Source organism: Hylobates moloch, unplaced genomic scaffold (assembly GCF_009828535.3).
Source record: "Hylobates moloch isolate HMO894 unplaced genomic scaffold, HMol_V3 SCAFFOLD_23, whole genome shotgun sequence".
NCBI lineage: Eukaryota > Metazoa > Chordata > Mammalia > Primates > Hylobatidae > Hylobates > Hylobates moloch.
The window spans coordinates 107,560-124,270 of NW_026652298.1; the positions used below are offsets into that span (position 1 = coordinate 107,560).

The 16,711-nt window shown below is 40.7% G+C and overlaps 1 protein-coding gene across 2 annotated transcripts in view; it reads right to left on the bottom strand.

The window, feature by feature from the left end:
• Nucleotides 1–13,150, bottom strand: part of EMB (embigin) — a 45,982-nt gene extending 32,832 nt beyond the window's left edge. The window contains exons 1-2 of one of the 2 annotated variants that reach the window (XM_032144884.2): nt 12,819–13,150; nt 333–416 (exon numbers count right to left, since the gene is read on the bottom strand). In XM_032144884.2, the coding sequence (XP_032000775.1) occupies nt 333–416; nt 12,819–12,933 (199 nt within the window). In that variant the 5' untranslated portion in view covers nt 12,934–13,150. Of the gene's footprint in view, nt 1–332; nt 417–1,067; nt 1,087–12,818 lie in introns of those variants that run through there. The other variant, XM_032144885.2, reaches the window with a different exon arrangement.
• Nucleotides 13,151–16,711: the final 3,561 nt, after the last annotated feature.

The window sequence follows — 16,711 nt, forward strand, 5'->3', positions numbered from 1 at the left end:
CTTGACCTAGAGTGATGTAATGGAGGTACCAGCAGGAATTAATGAAAACATAAGAGTATCTGCAAATCAAAATTGATTCTCTCTTTTCTCAGGTATCCGTTTTCTGGGGAGCCACTCTTAGCCTTAGCATGTCTGGAATATTTTCCTCCTTTGTGCGCCCCCAGTAAAACGTCCTCACCACATTAGATTCCCAGCACACTACTGGTATGTTTTCCCACTGGGCCAGGAACAGGGTTTACCACTTCACAAAGCAAAAAGCAGTAGCTTTGTTTAAGAAAAATAGCTTAAACCCTTTTTTTGGAATTGCATTATTTGAAACATGATACATTTACCAGTCAGTGATATGTTATGACTCTCCGAGGAAAAGTTATTTGTCATCATTTCTTCTCTGAGAAGTGGACTTGTAAAAGGTGAATCTATAAGAGAAAGAACACGTGATTACACACTCCTATCAAGAGTAAATGACTATCTAAAAACTACTTTGAAACAGCTAAAACACTGTTGTGAACTATTAATGAAAAACTGTGTTTTCAGGAAGCTCAAAGTCTTATATACTTCAAAGACACTTAGAGATATATTAGGCTATTAAATGTGAAAACTAAAATCTATGATTACATCAGTGGTTTTTTAAAATAACACCTTCCATTTTTATTCTACTATTATAATTTCTTTTTTTTTTTTTTTTGTCGCCCAGGCTGGAGTGCAGTGGCGCAATCTCGGCTCACTGCAAGCTCCGCCTCCCGGGTTCACGCCATTCTCCTGCCTCAGCCTCTCCGAGTAGCTGGGACTACAGGCGCCCGCCACCACGCCCGGCTAATTTTTTTGGTATTTTTAGTAGAGACGGGGTTTCACCGTGGTCTCGATCTCCTGACCTCGTGATCCGCCCGCCTCGGCCTCCCAAAGTGCTGGGATTACAAGCGTGAGCCACCGCGCCCAGCCCTTACTATTATAATTTCTTTACAAAACATAAATAAACTGAAGATACCAAGGAATTAGATGAGAGTGCCAGAAAATGGAAAGACATGAAGAGGCAGAGAGAGAAGATGAAAGAAGAGCAACAGGCAGACCTTAATAAAGGGAATTAAAAAAACAAAATAGACAGCATTGGGCACCAGGGAACAGAGAAGATAAAATGGCTGACGGGCCAGTTTGGGTTGCTATTTGTTTTCTAGCTACGGTTACCAAGAGGCATGCCCTCTATCATCTGACTTTCAGTTTCCTCTGCCTCTGTCACTTCTCTCTCCTTTTGAAAACTTTCATTAAAGAAACAAAGTTTCTATTTCCACCTCTCTCACTCTCCTTGAAGTTAATTTATTTATTTTATTTTTATTTTATTTTATTTTATTTTTTGAGATGGAGTCTCACTCTGTTGCCCAGGCTGGAGTGCAGTGGCATGGTCTCAGATCTCTGCAACCTCAGCCTCCCCGGTTCAAGCTATTCTCCTGCCTCAGCCTCCTAAGTAGCTGGGACTATAGGCGCCCACCACCACACCCAGCTAATTTTTGTATTTTTAGTAGAGACGGGGTTTCACCACGTTGGCCAGGATGGTCTCAATCTCTTAACCTCGTGATCCGCCCACCTTGGCCTCCCAAAGTACTGGGATTACAGGCATGAGCCACCGCACCTGGCTGACGACATGGCCTACTGTTCCTTTCATTTTAGAGTACCAGACCTTACCTTCCAGGAAACTACTCAAATATATCAAAGAAGTCAGAGAAGGGGGAAAAAAGGCTTATTATTGTAAACTTGGCTGCATTATTTAAATTAAATCTCATTCAATTTAAATGAAACCTGAGCCATTTTTATTACACTTTTTAAAAATAATCTGCTCAGAAAGTTATTTCTAGTACAAGATGTCCAGTTCTTTCATTTTCTTATATGTATGAAAAATGTTATCAGTTAGTGATCATTTTTGTTACTTTAGCTTTAGAACATTGCTTTTACAATATCATCTAATAAAATAACGTACCTAGCAGAACCTAACTCTCCAACAAGCTGTGTTCCAAAGGTTTAATCACTTCTAAAACAGCTTTGGAAGTTTAATGCACTTTCTAAACCACCATGGCACATGTATACCTATGTAACAAACCTGCACATTCTGCACATGTATCTCAGAACTTATAATAATTTTTAAAAAAAGAAAAAAAGTCCTTAAATAACATATTAAATCAGACTACCCTCTCCCAATGATTATATAGGAAAATATGTCCTGAGTTTCTCACTGGGCTATCAAGTATACAAAACCTTTCCTCCAGTCACGTCTAGTATTCATTCATTCATTCATTCACTCATTCATTCATATTCGTACTCACATTCTCCCATTCTCCCTTTCCTCCAGTCACCCTCCTTCTCTGTCTTTTCACCCATTTTCTCTCTTCCTCTTCCCTCCCACCCTCCCCAACTCTCTCTCTCTCTCTCTCTCTCTCTCACACACACACACACACACACACACACACACACATACACACTGCTTAAAAGAAAGGCTCCCATAAATGTTATTTTCCTAATGAAAATTCCTTGTTTCTATTCTTGGGGCTAGCATACTTAGAGGTTATATTAAAGACAAAATATTTCAGGAAGATCAAGGCAGATGCTATTCACTTATGGACAGGAAGCCAGGCCGATGTGGATGAGAAGGAAACCGCTATTCTACTCTATCATCTGTTCTGTGAAGCCTGCAAAACGTAAGCTTTGATATCTTTGCTTTCCTCCCCAGGGATACCCCACTGTACAGCAGAATACAATCTTAAGGGTTTTTAAACTCTTTATCCCTGAAACAAGCCCATAACCTTTTTGAGATTTCCAGCATCATTTATTATTATGGTTCACAGTATCAGTAACAATAAGAGTGACATAAACTAAAGAAAAAGTGCTTTCTGTCATTCTTATTCCTATTCCACTTAAGTAAGTGAATATACACAGTATCTCATGCACACTTGGTACTGATGGGGAGTATGACGCTGGGCAAACTTGGTCCTTAAAGGGCTATATGGATCATAATAGTAGTGGTTTGGGCCCACAATTTGAGATTGAGAGTCATTAAAATTTCGAGCAGCACCAATTAATGCATAGTATTGACTATAACTAGCCAGTATATTTTATACAAATTGGCACATGAGCTAGAGTGTGAAGCCTGAGCCTAGAGGTGGAAGGAGGGTGAAGATAATTCCAGGAAGATGAGCTCCAGTGCTGGGGCTATTCTCCCTTACTGATCACTAGGACTTGTCATGGATGGGCTCAACAGGGAACTGTGTCAGAACAAGGAGAGAAAATGAGTCTAAGTTTGGCTTTGGCACAATCTAAGCTGATGACAGTTGAAGGATAGGAAAGGAAGAAAACACCAAGTTTCCAGAGGTAGGGAAGTCTGGGTATTTCTAGAATATACTAGCTGTTGAGGCCATTTCCAATTGCTGGCTCACATATTAAAAATACAATCAGACATCCATAAACCAAACACCACCAGTACCTTAACTTCATATTCCCTTTAAGGCATTAATCTTGATCAAGCTTCAGGTTCCACTGAAAAAGCCCCAAGTGCAAAAAAACACGTGTAACTGCTGTGTGGCTTTTGCCTTGGGAAAAGTCCCTTAAAGAGGCAATATACAGAAATGCCTTAAGTGGAAAAGCAGGGCAGCCTACAGAAGGTATTAGGACAATAAAAGAAGTTCTTTGTTTAGGCAAGATATTTTTTAACCAAAAAAGTGAGAATGTAAACCTTATTGCTTTTAGTTGGAGGACAGCTGGCAGGAGGCTGATTCAGCTAACGGTTGGGGTTTAAAGGAAATTGGCAAGAGACTCAGGCAGATGTGGTTTGAATACTTCCCTAAAAGGATTAGGCTGAGTCACAAAAACAAGTATAAAATGGAGAGGAAGGAATGTGGGGTCTTAATCCAAATTCTGTCACTGACTGTTACTTAGAGTTTCCAAAAGCCACATGTCCAGCTCAGTGCTTTGAAAATACGTCTCCACTGTAAACCTCATCTGATAGGGAAAAAAAATGAGGATCAGAAAAGTTGTATAAATATGAGTGATGATGCCAAGATCATAACATGCATTTCTCAAGTTACCAAACTCACCCTTTCTTAATCATTGCTGGAAAATTTCCATATAGCATTCTTTTACAGGTAGAGACAAAAATATCAACATGAAAGAGTAACATCAAATAGTTGCTCAAGAGATTAAAAGACTTTTTTCTCTCTTTGCAGGGCAGTTGAGGCATGAGACTACTGCATCAAAGAATTGAGTAATATCTTAATTTTCACCTGTTATAATTTTCTGTGAAATAGCAAAATGGCCTCTACTTAAATGTTTTTCACATATTATATTTTAAAATATGCGTTGCTAGAAGGGCTTATAATTTATTCTATTAACACTTTCAAGTGAAATAAACATGCTATAATTCTACTTCAAGGTATTAAGGTAACATTTTCACATATTTCATTTTGAGGGCTTCATTTAATTGAAGTAAGTTGGGAAGAAAAATAAGTAACACTAGAAAACTGCATTGGGTCTTAAGATTTGCTTTTTTAAATCAGGAAATAAATGCAACTACATCTCTGATTAAGAATAAACATTCTCTACAAAGGAGAATGTTTATTCTTAATCAGAGATGTAGTTGCATTTATAGGGACATGGATGAAACTGGAAAACATCATTCTCAGTAAACTATCGCAAGGACAAAAAACCAAACACCGCATGTTCTCACTCATAGGTGGGAATTGAACAATGAGAACTCATGGACACAGGAAGGGGAACATCACACTCCGGGGACTGTTGTGGGGTGGGGGGAGGGGGGAGGGACAGCATTAGGAGATACACCTAATGCTAAATGACGAGTTAATGGGTGCAGGAAATCAACATGGCACATGGATACATATGTAACAAACCTGCACATTGTGCACATGTACCCTAAAACCCTAAAGTATAATAAAAAAAAAAAAAAGAATAAACATTCTCTCTAAAGCCCCCAAAATCCCTTTATTATATGTTAAAATCTTGGAAGGTTCTGAACTTCATTAAGAAAAAAGTGTAAGAAGCAACTACTATTAAAATAAATATTATTCTTTATCTTTCTCATCTCTATACTGATTGCTATCCACATGCAGTACTTAATCTTAACATTCTGATATACAGCATTATAAATGTGCAACGCAATTACAGAAACACTGATAGGAATGAATATTACATATTATTCATAAAATAGAGATTTGCAAATAAGAATGTATTTCTTCATGGAAGCAATACTATATATAACCATGTGATCCCATGCCAAATTGTAAAGGCCACTTAAGCCATGATATGGTTAAACCTTAGCTTTAAAATACCTAATTACTAAGTAAAATACTGATTATACACAACACATGGAGAATTACGGGTTTTAGGAGCAGAGTAGCCCTATCCCCTGTCCATAAATGCAGCAGAAGGAGGAAAAAGGAAATAAGTCATCTCTGAGTCCTGGAAATTATACTCCAGAGAGATTCATCAAAAAAAGAAGAAAAACAAGGGAAAAAAAAAGCTTGTCAAAAAATTCTAGTTATCGGGCCCAGGCGCAGTGGCTCACGCTTCTAATCTCAGCACTTTGGGAGGCCGAGGCGGGCAGATGATGAGGTCAGGAGTTCGAGACCAGCCTGGCCAGCATGGTGAAACCCCATCTCCATTAAAAATGCAAAAAATTAGCCAGGCATGGTGGCATGCACCTGTGGTCCCAGCTACTTGGGAGGCTGAGACAGGAGAATTGCTTGAACCTGGCAGTCAGAGGTTGCAGTGAGCTGAGATCACATCACTGCACTCCAGCCTGGATGACAGAGTGAGACACTGTCTCCAAAAAAAACCAAAAACTTATAGTAATCCTGACGGGGACATTTATAAGTCAGACTTTCTAAGTCAGGGACAGATAATACTCCACACAGAGAATTCTCGAACTCTTGATATTTTCTGCATAGTATGGAAGCTATTGAGCAAGAAGCCTTTACAGACAAGGTTTTTTTTAAGGCCTACTGACAAGTACAATGTACACTTTTACCAGTCTTGTAAAACTATTTTAAAAACCAGATGGTATAGGAATGGAAATAAATTGATCTTTTTAAAAATATATAATTTTGGCAATAATATACATTTCAAAGGGCAACGTAAAAATTCTGTTTCAAAACACCTCTACGTGGGTCATTAAGATACTTTAACAGTAACTTATGCCAAATAAAAACTTTTTAAAAAATAAAACCCCAAAAGTTAGTAACTAAGATTTCTATTCTTTCTAAAGACTGTAGATTTGTTAAATGTTTCAATTGTTAGTCTATTCAATAAGAGTTGGGATTTTGTTCAGTGGCTCTCAAATGTTGCCCCACAGGAGACGACATTTGGCAATGTCTGAAAGCATTTTGCTTGTCACAATTGGGGGAAGATTACTACATTTATTTAGTAGGTTATGTAAGTTTCTATAACAAATTACCACAAATTAGGTGTCATAACAAATGACTACAAATTTGGTGGCAAAAACAACAGAAGAGTATTCTTTCACAGTTCTGGAGGCCAGGAGTCTGAAATCAAGGTGTTGGCAGGGCCTTCCTCCTCTGAACTCTGGAGTGAAGAATCCTTCTTTGCCTCTGCCTAGCATCTGGGAGTTGCTAGCAACCTTGGCATTCCTTGGCTGGTGGTAGCTGCATTAGTCCAACACCTGCCTCTGTCTTCACATGATCATCCTCCCTCTGTATATGTCTCTATGTTCAAATCTCCCTCTCCCTTTTTTATAAAGACCGCAGTCATTAAGTTTACAGTTTAATTTAGTATGACCTTATTTTAGCTCATTACATCTGCAAAGACCCTACTCCCAAATAAGGTCACTTTCACAGGTACCAAAGATCAGGGATTAAACATATCTTTTTGGGGTGTGCAATTCACCCACCACATATGTAGAGGCCAGGGATACTGCTAAACATTTTAGGGTAACAGCTTGCCACGAAAAAGAATTATCCAGCGGAAAATGCCAATAGTACCAAAGTTGAAAACCTTGATTTTGAACAGATATATCGGCAACCCTGATTCTTCAATGTGATGATTCTTAATAATCTTCCAATGGCCCTGTGGCCCTAAATTCCTGTTCTGCATAGCTTAGGTGCAGACATTTTTAAAGTGTGAACATTTTTTGCCACCCTTCCCTCCCAAGAACACCCTCCTGCCAGCGGCCTATTTTGAGGACTTTTATGAAGAAAAACCACATTCTGGATGGATGCTGAAATGCAAACCAGGAAAACGTTATAGCTATTAGCTATCTCATTGCTTTTGGCTAAGTTACAAAAGCACTTTGGGCTTCAAGATCAATCAAACGAGGTATCTAAATTCCCTTTCAGGTTCTCAGAAGTATATAGTTGTAAGGCTATTAAAAGCTTCTGCTTTGGGATTAGGGACATTAGTACAATAACCTCAATAACTTCAAAAATGCCAGGAAAATGCTATTTTCAAAGAAAAGAATAACAACTCTTTAAAGGTAACATTCATTATTTCTATTCTAACATTATTTGAGATGTTCTATTTTAAAGAGCGGCAATTTTTATTAGGAGTAGAGTTTATTTTTAGCAAAGTGTTGTGAGGTTTGTTCTACATCAGGATATATGTCATAAGTTGTTAATTTCTAACGTTCACCTTATATTGTGCAATATGTGAGACCAGCTGTACAAAGTTAATGTCAAAAGATTACACTTTAGAACAAACAGCCTCAACACATGTGATTTGTTTCTGTTGGAGGGCATATACACCTTTGGAAAATGATACCTAAGAACATTAACAGATTTCTCAACTACTCTTTTAGTTTAATGCCTATGTAAACTGAAGCTTTCTCAGGTAAACTAATTATTTTTGTTTCTTTTCAAACAATCTCAAAGTAGCAGAAACATTTCAAGAACAGAACATTTTCTCCTCTGAACCATGTGAGAGTAAGTTTCTGACCTGATGCTTCACGCCCCACTAAAACATTACCATCTATTTCCCACAAAGGACATTCCCCATACCATCCCACTACAGCCATTAAAATCAAGAAATGAATATGTATGAAGCACCATCTCATCCCCACACCCCATCTAAGTTTCAAAAAAAAGTCCCTATAATGCACTTGGTAGCAAAAGGTTCCAGCTCAGAATCACCCACTGCCATTGGCTGTCACTTCTCTCTAATGTGGCTTCACTGTGGAACTGCGACAATCTCTTCTGACTTTTCCATAACCTTGACACTTTTTAAAATTCCAAGACAGTTCTGCTGTAATATGATTATATTTGAGGTAGGTACCTTTGGCAGTAAGATCATAGAAGTGATGCTGTGCTCTTCTCACCAGATCGTCTCAGATGGCACACCATTTTTTTGGTCTTTGATCATTTGATCAAAGTGCTGTCTGCCAAGCTTCTCCACTATAAAGTTACTCTTTTTTCCTTGATATTAATAAGCATATTCTGAAGAGTTATTTTGAATCTTTAGTACTTTGTACCCCATCAAAGTTTTCATTGATTCATTTCTTAATTTGCATCAGTTGGTACTCATGAATCCCCATATTATTAAATGGGTTACAATCCACTAATATTATTATTTATTTTGACGCTCAATTTTGTCCCACATTTGTCCAGTGGGAACCCCTTCATGTTGGCTCCTGTATCTTTTTGACATGACTCATTACCCTTTGAGCACTCCATTGCTTTCTGGCACAAGATGTTCTAGGCTTACCTGCTACTTTCCCACACTAGCCCTGAAATCAGCCATTTCTCCAAGAAGCCTTGGTTACTATTAGTAAAGAATGGTATTTAGAACCCAAGATCTGGGTGCTAAGTATACTCATCACTACTGGAAATCACTGCTAAGAATACATGTGCACATATTCGTATACACATAAAACTTGTAATGTGTATCATATACATTTATGTATATGATATGCATGATACGTATTCATCATACATATATTTACACATATACTTGTTTAAAGCTATATATAGACTTAGGTAAAGAGATAGGGATTTAATGTCATGGATTCCCATGGATACTGCCAACTGCAGTCCAACACCACAGGGTTCATTCTACCTTTTCTCTATCTTTATTTCATTCTTTAGTGAAAAACCTAGATCCTATCATCTTTCCTAGATTTAATTATTTGATCAATCACCCTGTATACTGCTAAACTCTCACTGCCATTGCCACATCTGTCCCCACAGAGACGTCTCCTTACCCACTCAGGCTCCAACCTCCATCGCTGGTCTGACGCTTTCCTCCACATCTTGTTTGGGATTAAACATCACCCATCTGCTGCTCCTGAACAAAAGCCTTGTTAACTTGCTCAACTCTGGGACCCTGTGTCAAGCTGCCCGCTGCAGGAGCACCCATTCACTGTGCTCAGGCCCAGGCTGCCCTCCTGCCTGATGCCATCCTTACCAGGGTCAGCCTCGGATATCCTGATCTGGGCCCCTTGGGCTTCACCCACTTAGTGAGGATGTCTCCTTGCTCTTCCCCACCAAATAACTATAGGACCTATGGAGGGAAAGATGACAGGGAGGAGGGAAGGCAATGAGGGTGACACAAGATGAGGAAGAGACAGTTGCCCTAATTCTAATTTAAAACAAATGTTTTAAAAATATAATTGTTTTGTGATGATAAATTTAGGGTAAAAATGTTCATGCATCAGAAACATCACTATTAAAGGTAGGCTTAGGCTGGGCACAGTAGCTCTCGCCTATAATCCCAACACTTTGGGAGGCCGAGGCAGGAAGATCGCTTGAGCCTAGGAGTTCAAGGCCAGCCTAGGCAACGTAGTGAAACCCCATCTCTACAAAAAATACAAAATTTAGCCATGTGTGGTGGCATATGCCTGTAGTCCCAGCCATGTGGGAGGCTGAAGTGGGAGGATCCCTTGAGCCCAGAAGGTCAAGGCTGCCCTGAGCAGTAAGTGTGCCTCGGTACTCCAGCCTGAGTGAGAGTGAGACCCTGTCTCAAAAATTAAATGAATGAATGAGTGAATAAATAAATAAAGGTAGGCTTATGGTTAATCTGTTCCATTTAAACAGATTCTGGTCTTTGATCACTTGATCAAAGTGCTGTCTGCCAAGCTTCTCCACCATAAAGGTACTCTTTTTACCTTGATATTAATAAGCACATTCTGAAGAGTTACTTTGAATCTTTAATACTTTGTACCCCATCAAACTTTTCATTGACTCCTTTAATTTACATCAGTTGGTACTCATGAATTCCCATATTATTAAATGAGTTGCAATCCACTAATATTATTATTTATTTGATGCTCAATTTGTCCCAGATTTGTCCAGTGGGAACCCCTTTAAATGTCCTTAAAGGTAAAAACTGCTAGCATGTTCTACTGAGATATGGACTAACAATGTCAGACATATGCAGGTGCTTGAATAGTATTTGCTTCAAAAATATTTATTACTAGAAAGCTGCTGTGTTTGGGGTGAGGCGTTAGTAGGGAAGTGGGTTCATAAAGGGAACGCAAAAGCCACGTCCTCTGGAAGTTAAAAGGATCATTTAAAATGATTCTACTGCAAACATTTTTCAAAAGATAAACATGACCCATTTCTCCAATTCGTGCCACGTAATAGTAATAGATATTTAAATACCCCCACTGATGTATCCTTTACAAAGATATATTACATATCTTATTTAATCAAAAAACCTTAAAAGAGTCCCTGTACCTAATTTTATTCCAGGACTCAAACTGTGTCAGCATGTCACTCAGTGCAAATCAGACATTTAGATGCGTAGGCTATGCTGTCAGTAGTTCTGAACTTTCATAGACATTTCCAATTAGCTCGGAGAGACAACTGGATATTGTGTTTAAGCACTGTGTTTAAGAAAACAACCACTGGATGGACCATTGCCAAATTTCCTGCTCTGCTGCTTAACTAAGTATGTATACTTGGGCAATTACTTAAGCCAAGCCCCAATTTCTTCATCTTGAGCCCAGAAGGTCAAGGCTGCAGTGAGTCGTGAATGTGCCTCTGCCCTCCAGCCTGAGCAACCGAGTGAGAATTCCCCAGGAGTGCAGAGGTTCTCAGAACTGCAATACTCTGAGATGGATTTTCAAAGGTGAATCAGGGATAGAAGAATTGGAGATACCCAGAAGGGGGAAAAATGTCCTGGACAATTCTGTTTCTTTTTCTTGAGACAGTTTTGCACTGTCACCCAGGCTGGAGCTTAGTGGCACCATCACCATCATAGCTCACTGCAGCCTCAAACCTTGGGCTGAAGCAATCTTTCTGCCTTGGCGTCCCAAGCACCTGGGACTACAGGTGTACATCACCACAACCGCACTTTAAAAAAATTTTTTTAATAAAGAAGGGACCTTGCTATGTTGCCCAGGGTGGTCTTGAACTCCTGGATTCCAGCTATCCTCCCACCTCAGCAGCCAAAAGTGCTGGGATTACAGGCCTGGACAATTCTTTATAAGTGGTATTATGGAAAAGAGATGTGGCACAAGGAAATTTAGAACTGAAGCAACCCAAGATATTCTGTCCAAGTTGCTAACAACTAGACCTTTTAAAAGGCATTTATAAAAATTAATAGTCTTACCTTTGATTACCCTTCTTTCCCTATAGTGTTACAAAAATTCCACATATTACAAGCCCATGAAAATAAACTCCCATGAGAGTTTGAAAACTTTTTGCAGAATAATGTCCCAATTTTAGTTACTGGTGGCCAATATTTACCAGCTTGAGAGGTGGTGTTTTATTACCCTTACTGGCTGCTAACATTTATGACACAGAAACTTGAGATAGGTTGGATGGAATCCTTTCAATATGAAAAGTAATTATAAACAGGTGGAGGTAAAATAGCAACTTTCGTGTTGGCTTTGGTAATGTTTTGCACGTGATCCCTCTGGCAAAGTGTCTTAAACAATAAAACAATAAGCAAAAATCACACACACACACACACACACACAATTTTGTTTTCAAAGACCACGGTGTAAAATGAAGATACACACACGTTATCCTGTAAGTTGTGGATCTTTGGTTGGCTAGTTGGTTATGATGTTTTTTCCCCCACTCAGCTCTAAAAAAAACATCCTCGGCAAGGTGAGGTGGCTCACTCCTGTAATCCCAGCACTTTGAGAGGCCGAAGCGGGCGGATCACCCGAGGCTGGGAGTTCGAGACCAGACTGATCAATGTGGAGAAACCCCGTCCTACTAAAAATATAAAATTAGCCGGACGTGGTGGCGCATGCCTGTAATCCCAGCTACTCTGGAGGTTGAGAGGAGAATCGCTTGAACCCGGGAGGAGGTTGCGGCGAGCCGAGATCACGCCATTGCACTCCAGCCTGGGCAACAAGAGCAAAACTCCGTCTCAAAAAAAAAAAAAAAAAATCCTCAAAGCCAACCCATCTGCCAAGAGGAGGGAAGGAGGTGATTACTCGATCCTTACTCTCCAATCAAGAAAAGGGAGTAGGCCTTGGGGAAATGTGGCTTTCAAAATTCATGCCACATTTGCACAAGCCAAATTGCTAGCTGGTCCCTGCATCCACCCACACCCCCCACTGCCGTCTTCCTAGGAAAAACTAGCCTCTGCCCTGTTACCTACGCGCCCGACTCGCGGGGCGCTGTTTGTTCAAGACTCGCCCCAAAGAGCGCAGGAGCGCGAGCCGCACCAGTTCCAGGGTTCAGCTTAGGTGACACAAACGTAGCCAATGGGAGGCCGCCGACTCTCGCCACCGGCCTTACCAGCATCCCCGCGCCTCTCCCCGCCATCCGCTCGGCGCGCCGGCGATGCCGTCCGCCCCCGGAGACCCGAGCCTCGCGCGCCCTCCGCCCTCCCTACCCTGGCCCCTGTACCCATCACACCTGGGGCACTGCCGTCCGCCGAGCTTGGGCGCGCGGTGGCGAGAAGGCACTGGAGGAGGAAGAGCAGCCGGGGCGTAGGCGCCCTGGCCCCCAGCAGGCCGGGCAGGGCGCGCATGGCGCCGGAGGGTCCCCCTCGGTCCTCGTGGAGACTGCTCCCTCAGCTCGCCGCCGTGGGTGTCCGCAGTCCCTGCGCACACTCGCAGGTGGCCCGGCGCCCGCAGCTAGTGCTGCGGGCAGGACGCCGAAGAAAAGGCTGGATGGGAGGGGCCCTGCCGCCCTGCCCTACTCCCCGGAGACGCTCTTACCGCGCCCGGCCCGCCATCAATTATGCAGCCCTCAGCCGGCTGCTGGCGTTCCCGGATGTGCGGTGCTACTTCCCGCCTGCAGTCTCCGGCCTCCGCCCTCTGGGCTCTAGCAGGTCGGGAGAGAGCTTGGGCAGGTGATATCTAGCCCATCTCGTGAGGAGAGGTTGAAACTCTCCCTGCAGACTGGCCTTTGCACTTCACCTGAGGCAGGTTTCACTAATTTGCGTTGATGGGACAGATGAGAGACACTTTTCTCCTCCCCGACCCCGGACATCTTTGGGCTTTCTTATGACAGAGGCTTATTTTTGCGCAGGTGTAAGGTTTATCCAGCTGCCAGACAACTTGTACTAATCTTTCTTTGCTTTGCCTACCAATCACACACACCCTCTCTTCTAGCCTCTGAAGGCTTAACTGATTTTCTCCGGATGAAGGTTTCAGAGTCCCAAGGCCCCATACCGTGTCCGATTTTACTTTATTTTTGTTTAAGCCTAACAGCTTCTGAGGAGCCACCTAGAGCTCAAGAAGCAAAAGCGACTGAGAGTACATACTGTGTAAACTGCACAAGATGTTGACCTTTGTTAAATCTGAACAGTTTAAGATAATGCTATCTCTTACCCACGAGGCTGTAGCTTGGAATATTCAGTGCTCTGAACCAAATTAAATAAATTAGTGCTTTATCCAGGAGAGGAGGAGAAATGTATGATGTAACGTTGAAACACATTGATTTGATTTCTCTCCAGGATGTTACAACGCATTAAAAGAGACTTTAAATATTTTTCACGAGCTTTGTTTCCTCTCCCTTTATTTTTTGAAGTTCAGCTTTCACATTCGTAAATTCAAAATATATCAGCGTTAATAAAAAAGGATTGGAAATAACATAAGAGACAAATTTTGAAAATTGAACTATTTAACAAAACCTATGCTTATTCCAGGCAGGAATGGTTAATTTGTAATTGGTAGGTATTACTAAAACATGTCCGTTTTTGTTTTAGTGTTATATGCGCAAAACTTTGGAAACAGAATGTAGATTCTTCAAATTGGCAGTGAGAGAATATGAATAATACAATTCATTCAACAATATTATCTACCAGGTGCCAGTCATTGTGTTCAAAAGAGGCTAGATAGGCACACGTGCACAAGTGCACGCATGCACACATGTACACACACACACACAAATTAGACAACTGTTTATCTGTGAATAACAAATCTCAGAAAAACCTCTTCTCAGAAAATTATGGTCACAATGATTAAAATCTTTTGAATGAAACTTTAAAAGATGCCTTCAAGTACTAAATTTTATACACTGTTGACCTTCTGAGGGTATTGACTGGGCTTGCTCAACCCAAGTTGCCTAATCAATGGCTGCTACATCATGCCTCTTTCTTGCTACCCTGCATCTGGTCTCAGGACTAACTGCACACATTTCCCTATAATTAGGTAGAGTGTCAACAGTAAGCACTTCTCACCTCAAACTAAACTCTGACTGACTTTTCCCAGTCAGTCTCATAAAATCCTTAGACAAATTCACCCTTCTTCAAATGAGCTGAACTTACTTAAAGAAACATTTTTTTTCAGTTGAATCAGCCTATTTATGACCAGAAAAACTTACTTGCCCAAGTTGATGCTGATCCCCACTGTTGCTTTTGCTGTTAGAACAAAAAAGTTGAGAAAGAAATATAATTCTCATTTTGCTAAGCATTTTGAAAGTCTTTTCATCATTGTTCCTGTTCTATATTTAGATATTTGATACTTCCAGCCTTATGCACATTCCACTTCTTCAAATGCTCCATATCCTTTAAAACCAGCTTATCAACTGCCTTGCCTATATAACTTTTTCTGACCTTTCTGGTCCAAATTGACCTTTTCATCCTTGGTGAAATAAATATTGCAACAAGCACTTTGATACCATCATCATCATGAAGTGTATAAAGGGGAAATAAGGGTCCTTTGTTTTCTCCCCTTGAGCTGGGTGGGCTCTGTGACTCCCCTCACCTACTGAATATTGCTGAAGAGTTACTGTGTGGGCTGGCTGGGCATGGTGGCTTGTGCCTGTAATTCCAGCACTTTGGGAGGCTGAGGCAGGCAGATCACAAGGTCAGGAGCTCGAGACCAGCCTGGCCAATATGGTGAAACCCCGTCTCTACTAAAAGTGCAAAAAAAAAAAAAAAAAAGAAAAAGAAAAAGAATTAGCTGGGTGTGGTGGTGCATGCCTGTAATCCCAGGTACTTGGGAGGCTAAGGCAGGAGAATTGCTTGAACCCAGGAGGCAGAGCTTGTGGTAAACCAAGATTGCGCCACTGCACTCCAGCCAGGGCAACAGAGCAAGACTCTGTCTCAAAAAAAAAAAAAAAAAGACCACAAGAGCTTCCACTTCCTTTCTCTTGGAGACCTTGCTCATAGAAGACAGCTGCTTTTTGAAAAGTACTACGGTATTATCCTGAGACTGCCACACTGTGAGAAACCCAAACGCCATGGAGGACCCCGTAAAAATAAAGTCAGATCAAGTAAAAAAGGAATGTGAAGGTTATTATACATGCAAAAGAATGGTTCACAAACCGGAAGACTTCAAATCAAAAGTAGTAAGAAACTTGACATGAGAGTTACAGTGCAGCTTATAAAGCATCAATGAGGAAGTGCATTGACCTCTATTGTGACTGGCTGTTAAAAATTTATACCTTTTTGGGCAAGTAGAGCTGTATAAACTTATTTGTCTGTAACAAATTGGTTCAATTTCATCATACTAACAAGAAAGGAAAGCTTAACTTTTCCTTTTTTAATGGTCAGAAATTGCATTTCAGAGAAATCAGGATAGCTTAAATTTTGGTTATGTGGCTATGAGTGTTGACCTAAGGATATACTGCAGCCTCCATTTTGATTATACTTTAACAAATCCCCCATACAGGACCTTAAATCATTGTTGATTGTTTCCTTTACTGTGCAGAAGCTTTTTAGCCTGATTCAATCCCATTTGTCTATTCTTTCTTGGTTGCCTGAGTTTTAGAGGTCTTACACAAAATATCATTGCTCAGACTAATGTCCTGGAACACTTCCCCAAAGTTTTCATCTAATTGTTTCATAGTCATAGTTCCAGGTATTAGATTTAAACCTTTAATCCATTTTAATTTTATTTTTGTGTATGGTGAGATATAGGGGTCTAGTTTCATCCTTCTACCTGTAATTACCCAGTTTTCCCAGCACCATTTATTAAACAGACTCTCCTTTTCCTGTTGTATGCTCTTGGTGCTGTTGTTGAAGATGAGTTGGCTGTCAATGCATCGATTTATACCTGGGTTCTCTGTTCTGTTTCATTGGTCTATGTATCTGTTTTCTTGCCAGTTCTATGCTAATTTGGTTACTATAGCTTTTTTTATGTTTAATTTTTGTTTTAAGTTCCAGGGTACATGTGCAGAATATGCAGGTTTCTTATATAGGTAAATGTGTGCCATGGTGGTTTGCTTCACAGATCATCCCATCACCTAGGTATTAAGCCCAGCATGTATTAGCTATTCTTCCTGATGCTCTCCTTCCTGCAACACCACACCCCCAATGGGCCCAGTATGAGTCCATGTGGTCTCATCATTCAGCTCAT